General features: G+C 38.7%; 1 protein-coding gene across 1 annotated transcript in view; it reads left to right on the top strand.

Moving 5' to 3' along the window:
* The first annotated feature begins 1,918 nt into the window (after window positions 1–1,918).
* The window catches only part of stk39 (serine threonine kinase 39), a 35,902-nt gene continuing 30,034 nt past the window's right edge, over window positions 1,919–7,786 (top strand). Inside the window, exons 1-4 of the mRNA XM_046360912.1 lie at window positions 1,919–2,344; window positions 3,906–4,018; window positions 4,344–4,452; window positions 4,785–4,926. Coding sequence (XP_046216868.1) covers window positions 2,239–2,344; window positions 3,906–4,018; window positions 4,344–4,452; window positions 4,785–4,926 — 470 coding nt within the window. The 5' untranslated portion in view covers window positions 1,919–2,238. The remainder of the gene's footprint in view (window positions 2,345–3,905; window positions 4,019–4,343; window positions 4,453–4,784; window positions 4,927–7,786) is intronic.

The following is a 7,786-nucleotide window of genomic DNA, read 5'->3' as shown; positions in this document are numbered from 1 at the left end:
AATTTATGGAATAGGCTGAGTGTACCTTGACTGCTGATATTTTTTCTCCTCAATAGAATGCAGAATAATACGATTACATTGTTGTTAGTCTGAAATACTTATTGAATAATATGTTCCCGACTTCCTGTCCTGACTGTTCCTGACACATTTTGGTTAGGCAAACGCATCACCGGGGGCAAACTACCTGCCCTCCAGGACACCTACACCACCCGTTGTTACAGGAAGGCCATAAAGATCATCAAGGACATCAACCACCCGAACCACTGCCTGTTCATCCCGCTATCATCCAGAAGGCGAGGTCAGTACAGGTGCATCAAAGCTGGGACCGAGAGACTGAAAAACAGCTTCTATCTCAAGGCCATCAGACTGTTAAACAGCCACCACTAACATTGAGTGGCTGCTGCCAACACACTGTCATTGACACTGACCCAACTCCAGCCATTTTAATAATGGGAATTGATGGAAAATGATGTAAATATATCACTAGCCACTTTAAACAATGCTACCTTATATAATGTTACTTACCCTACATTATTCATCTCATATGCATATGTATATACTGTACTCTACATCATCGACTGCATCCTTATGTAATACATGTATCACTAGCCACTTTAACTATGCCACTTTGTTTACTTTGTCTACACATTCATCTCATATGTATATACTGTACTCGATACCATCTACTGTATGCTGCTCTGTACCATTACTCATTCATATATCCTTATGTACATATTCCTTATCCCCTTACACTGTGTATAAGACAGTAGTTTTGGAATTGTTAGTTAGATTACTTGTTGGTTATCACTGCATTGTCGGAACTAGAAGCACAAGCATTTCGCTACACTCGCATTAACATCTGCTAACCATGTGTATGTGACAAATAAAATTTGATTTGATTGATTTGATTTTGATTTGATGTCCCATAGCCATTGAAAGCAAAAAATAAATACATGGAAAACGCACTGTATCAACATGAATACTTAGTCAATCATGCCACCCTACTTACCAGCATACTCATAGCAGAAGAGCTGCTGTATAATGTTTTTGTCGAGGAAATTATAGCATTAATTAATTAATCTCGGTTTACCCAGAACTAGTCTCACGTAATTGTAGCCTAGGCAGACGAATCTTTCCACAAGAGATTAGAAATTAATATATTTGTGTAAATACAGAATGTGAATGTATTAATTTAATAAAAGGACACCTTTTATATTGTTGTAATCAGTAATGTACTTTCACCAAGAGACACCTCATAGGCATTATGTATTGTAAGGCCTCACAAATGTTGGTATATGATTGAAGGTGTAATATTGCCATCTAGTGGATTTTTTTTTTTTTTTGCGCCCTGTGATACTTTGTAGCAACTTTTATCATACAATGTAATATACAAAATAAAGGGCCACATTCATTGTGCAACTTTCACCACAACGACAGTTCATCACTGCGTCATTAAAAATGTCCAGGCTAAACTGTAACCAACGCCATAGGCCTAAAACGAATTCATTTGTTCAAGTTAAGTTTAATTTATTTATTAATCAAATAATAGGCAATTCATTTGATTATATTTGATTTGGCAACTAACAAAGACAACTTTCAGAGTTGGAATTTACATTTGTTTTTAAAATTGCAACTTTAATAGTCCTATCACAACATTTCAAGTGTTTTTTTTCAGCATGATTATTTGAATTCAGCCTATTCAAAGAATAATCTAGAGAAATAGAATAGGCAATCTTAAATATGAACATAATTTATTTTAATATTTAGCCGTTTGGTTGTTGTTTAAAACCATATAGGGTAGACATTTTAATATAATGGGTTATAATAAAGTCAAATGACACTGCCGTTGTGGTGAAAGTTGCACAATGAATGTGGCCCTTTATTTTCCTGATGTTTTCATCGCAAGCGGTAGTAAATGCGGAAAAGTCTAAATGGAATCATTGGGACGTCCCAACTCTGACGTCACCCTGATGAAGTTGACGTTTTAAACGCTTAATGTACGAGTTAAGGTAGGGTTAAGGTTTGGTAAGGGTTATGGTAATGGTAATGGTAATGGTAAGGGCTATTCTTATGGTTAGGGTTAGGGTAGGGGTTAAGGTTAGGGTTTAGGGACGTCCCAAGGATCCAAGATAGCACTAACCGTAGTAACGCTCTGCAGCAGCTGACACTTCTGTAGTCGGGAGTGAATGCACATTTTACAGTCTGTGGTCGCTAAGAAGCTAGCTCAGCAGCAGCATCATGGCGGAGCAAGGCGAATCTCCGGCTCCTGTCCAGAATCCGCAACCAGTGCTGACAACGAGCTGGCCAATTACCAGGGAGTCGTACGAGTTACAGGAAGTCATAGGTTAGTAGGCTACATTTCTATAGTGTAATGATATAATGTTTTATCATGGATATGGCTCGGGCGGTTATCAGCGGTGAATGACGACGAGGGCCTACCGGCTTTTTCATATTTAACAGCGTCTCTTTAATGCTTTGCATTGCGGATGTTAATAACAACCTCTATCCGCTTGCTCTTGTAAGAGGAAACCACGTATTTCATCATATTGAGAGATATTTATAGTCATTGTAAAGTTGTATTCGTATGGGTAGGAATTTAATGTAAATGCGTTTTTAATGCAATCCTGAACGATGCTCATTTATGGCACATGTCCAGTAGGCTAATATTGAAATAGATGAGTCTATGCATGGATGCAGTCCTCACGGGAATGGCATGTTATCCTTCGGTAGAGAAGGGATATTGAATTGCATACCACTCTGAAGTTAGTAAGAGGATCTACTGTTAGGCTACACGAAACAAAATAAACACGAGTACCATTCAGTTTTAATAACAGTCCAACGTTATTATGCCTATTATGATTATGATGGGTATTAGGCTATGCAAAAAATGGTCTACTTTGTAAGAATGTTGTCACAGATTATTTAATTGTCTATGGAAAAGGAAAGGCAAATAGCCTATAGACATAATTTATAAGCCACCTTCTGTCAATGTATTATAATTAATGTATAGTTGTAAAAAATAATGATATACATTTTAAGATGTTGCTTTGCCTCACTGTAAGCAATGTATCATCTTTATTTTGTAATCCATAGATAAAACATTACAGTGGATAAGAATGTTTAGTTTATTGTTTCAGCAGGTCAGTCAAGTTTCATAGGTCATCAAGGTTTATTTTCACTTCTATTAGGTTACATCAAGGAGTTATAGAACCGGTTACATTGTAACAATACTGAGTGTCACTCTCCACTTCCCCTACTGCTAATAACGCCAGACCTTGTTTGGTAGGCCTATAAGGCAGTTATTCACAGTAATTCCCCAAATACTCAACATTTTCTGCTCATTTAAGAATTTTGGCACCTGTGAACGGTGATAGACATTTGAGCTGACACTGACAGCTAAAGAAAGCCATATCAGTGCAGATAAGGGATAGCGCTACAACCACGAGCTGCTGTGGCTAGTCAGTCATCTTTTTTTGTGCTTATAATCAACTGTTGAGCAGTCCCATCTCCTCTCATCCTTATCTGTCACCGGCAGTTGGCATGGTGTGTACTGTGTCACATTCTTAGTACAAGACAACGATAGCTTAGCATGGCCTGGTTCTTAAATAAACCCCTCTTCACAGCTTTGTCTTTGGATACACTGACTGTTATGCAGAGGAATTAACATGTCATTGGAAAATATGTTTGCACATACTGTATTTGTTCAATTCTGTTCTGAACTGTCATCGAATATACATTAGTTATTATTTAAATGTCACAAACAACATTGAATATTCCAAACAGATACACAATGATACTGCATGTTTCAATGATCCCTTATGCTGTTCACCTTGGTCACATTTAATGTTACTGTACTGTCTCCCGCCCTGTTTTATAATTGCACCTCTATTTGTCTGTGATACCAGGCAGTGGGGCCACAGCCGTAGTGCAGGCTGCCCTCTGCACCCCCAGACAGGAACGCGTGGCCATAAAGAGAATCAACTTGGAAAAATGCCAGACCAGCATGGATGAGCTATTGGTGAGAGAAACAATAAATAAAGGCTATATTTTCATTGTGTGTGACCACAGTGCCTCGGGCTCTCTCTGGCCCATACTTTCCTGATTGGGCTGTAATTCGACTTTGCTGTTCTCTCTTGTGTATGTCTATTAGAGGCTGAGTAGGAGGGCTGTGCTACACTCAAGTGTCCATTTGAAAAATGAATTAGCCATAAGTTACAGTGTTTGTTCACTTCATTTTTAGAGACGCAAATTACCTATGAACAATCCTTGTTATAAGAAAGGTTGTCAAAAGATGTTAACTTTAATTTGTTTCTCATATGAGCCTCTTTCCTCTCATACAATAGAAAGAAATTCAAGCCATGAGCCAATGCAACCATCCAAATGTTGTCACCTACTACACCTCATTTGTGGTAAAGGATGAACTTTGGTTAGTCATGAAACTTCTGAGTGGAGGTAAGCGTTGACCTTCACCAACCTAGCAAAATAGAACTGCAAAGTCATGACATTGATCTCATACAATTTCAACCATCACGACATGTAACGAGCAATTGTCCATCCTTTTGATCAGTTTACTGTAGACCTATGTGCAGTGGCATTAAAAGTGAAGTGTTATCACACCAGGTACAGTATATGGCTGGGAAGAATATTGAACATTGTAACAAACTTGCTTAACATAGAATGAATGGGTCAATAGAACAGTTGACATGGAAGGATCTTATGTAGAAATTTACATATCAGAATTGGGCATTGTGGGCACTGTTTGTCTGTCTGCTTCCTCTTTTTAGGATCCATGTTGGATATAATAAAGCATACCTTTAGCAGAGGAGAGCACAAAAATGGAGTTCTAGATGAGCTCATCATTGCAACCATACTAAAAGAGGTCCTTGAGGGGCTGGACTACCTGCATAGAAATGGACAGATTCACAGGTAAGATACCCTGGAGTCAGTGATGGTCGGTGCCGTTTAAGAAAAGGGAGGATGATTATTATTTTTATGAGCATAGCCTTATTTCTATTACAGCATATTTGATGACTGTCATTCATATTCCCTTCACCCAGCTCATTGTAACATCGATAGGTTTAGGCTACAATATGATACTCACATTTTTCCCCTATACCTATCATGAGGTTGCTACAACCTAGGCTATTAATGAAAGTTTACAACATAGGTGCACAGGTCGAGAGACATTTTAGTAGGGCTGTCCCCGACTAAAAAAAATCTTGTTAGATCTAAAGTCGTCTGTTCTTTCGACCAATTGATTGGTAGACATTTTGAAATGTGTATCTTTCCCTACATAGACACACCCTATGTGTTTTAATAAAATCAACTATACTGTATGTATGCTACTGAGCTTGTCTGATGCTTTAAGCACACTGGGATTAAATAATAAGACACACAAATGACTCGAGGGAGACAGAGATCAAGATAGCCTAACCAGAAGAAAAAGAAACCTGTTCCCGACCCTCTTCCTCCTGCTTCTGCTGGCATTCACAGATTCTGCTGTTACGCTCCTGCTGTTACGCTCCTAATAGGCTACACCAGGGGTCGGCAACCTTTTCCATCTGGAGTGCCAATTTATCTTACCATTTCTATCGATCTGTGTGCCAGTTATGATTTTTATATGCACATTTTTGTGGGCAAGTTTAATTTATAATAAAGTCTATGTATCTCAAAATCATTATCATATGGTTAATAACAATTCTAAAAGTAACTTATATTGCCATTGCCAACTATGTCAAATTAGCCTACATAAAGCCAACAAATAAAAACATTGCAGCCTGCAGTTAGAAAATATACTGATAAAAATGAATATCCTATTAATCACATTGGCTACTCAAGGCCTTTCTGCAAGGAACTAGAAACATTGTATAAGCTATTAACTTGGGTCCAGCCTGAACCTTAAACTTGCAACATTGTATCAAATATTCTGGGACCTCAGAGTTTCCAGATCCAGTGAGCCCCAGAGAGACATAGCTGTAGGATATTTGCACAAGGGATAAGAAGTAATCAGGTAGGCCTATTTTATGATGTTTCCTCCACCTGATCATGACATTCCCCCCCCCTTTCACGCTGAGCGGATATCAAAAGAGCGCTGGAAAGAATTTTGAAATAGGCGAGGAACTATTGTCATTCTCAATGGATGTAAAAACAGACTTTGTTTACTTGGTGTTTGAGGTGAAGAAAAAATTAAGTTCCACAGTGGTGGTGAGTTAAGACAATCAGAAATACTACCAGATCCCCAAATGTGTACATTTATAGGCCTGCATTTGCGCGCAGGCCAGGTAGCCTAGGCCTACTTCTATGTATAATCAGGTGCGTGTCCTTACTCAACATTTACAGGAGCGCTACAAAACAAACCACAATTAACAAATTGACAACTCCTAAATGGAATGAAAAAAACAAAACTTGTTTCTCACAAGTGTAGCCTAGGTTGTGCGGTCAGCAAACAACATGTCCACTCCGACAATAAGAACGGTAAAAGACTGTAATAATAATATATTTAATGCATTAACAGAAATGACCATAACAAAACTAACATTGTAGATTAGAAATTATGGAAATGAACGGTAAATGTTCTACTGGTGATACTGGTGTGCCATCCCCGTGAGTCAGACGGGTGTCTCATGTGCCCAAAAATATTTTTTAGACTGCTAGACTAAAAAAATCTCGGTCTGCTCAATAAAAAAATCTCAGCCTATCCACCAGTCGACTAAATGGGGTCAGCCCTAAATTTGAGTAATCAAGGTGACAGACATTGACACATTCAATACTGCCTTGCACACTCCTGCCTGCATCTAGCTGATCTAGGGTGTAATCATATGTCCAACAGTTGCAAACGAGAGTTTATGTTGGACAAATTCCAGTATGTTAATCCGTTTAAGAAACGCTTTTCCAACAGAATCGCCGGAATGAATACACCCCTGATCACACTCAAACACAGTTCACTTTCATAGCAGCCACATAAAAAATCATGATCCCTTTGATAGTTTTATTCTTTCTCCGAAACTACATGTTCTCCTCTCACCTTTTCCCTTTTCTTGTGGACTTCAGTGCACAACACATCCGTTTTCTGTGACCAGGCGAAAAAAACCTTCCAAGCCAAACCTTCATATCATACCCGCTAACCGCTACACACAGCCTACATCATTATCACCATATTAACGTCATAGTCAACATAGCAGCAAGAACTAACACATTAGTAAACCCCCTACAATCATGCAGCGCAGTGTACAGTCAGCAGCAACCAGTTTAGCAGTTACACCGGCGGGCCTCGGTGGCAATAAATTAATACAACCAAAGCTTACCTTAACTTGAAAGAGTTCCAGAGTTGGATAGCCATAGCCAGCTAGCTAACATAGCTTTCCACTCTATTTGATCCGGGTGTTTGAGTAGGCTAAACTAGCTGCATTGCCTAGCTAAGTAAGTGAAACTGAAAAAAATACAACAAAATATAAGTCTCTCTCTCTCTCTCTCTCTCTCTCTCTCTCTCTCTCTCTCTGTCTCTCACTTGTCCTTCATTTTTAAAAATATTAATTTGTTCAAAACTGTTCAACTATTGTCTTTCTCTCTCTTTGACTCAACTACTCACAATGTGTAATGCACTGCATTGCTAGCTAGCTGTAGCTTATGCTTTCAGTACTAGATTAATTGTCTGATTCTTTGATTGGGTGGACAACATGTCAGTTCATGCTGCAAGAGCTCTGATAGGTTGGAGGACATCCTCTGGAAGTCTATGGAAGGCGGTGAGAACCATGAGCCTCCTGAGTTTTGTATTTAAGTCAATGTA

Source organism: Oncorhynchus gorbuscha, linkage group LG01, assembly GCF_021184085.1.
Source record: "Oncorhynchus gorbuscha isolate QuinsamMale2020 ecotype Even-year linkage group LG01, OgorEven_v1.0, whole genome shotgun sequence".
Taxonomy (NCBI): Eukaryota; Metazoa; Chordata; class Actinopteri; order Salmoniformes; family Salmonidae; genus Oncorhynchus; species Oncorhynchus gorbuscha.
The sequence above is the reverse complement of the archived record's forward strand: the minus strand, read 5'-3'. Positions and strand labels throughout refer to the sequence as shown.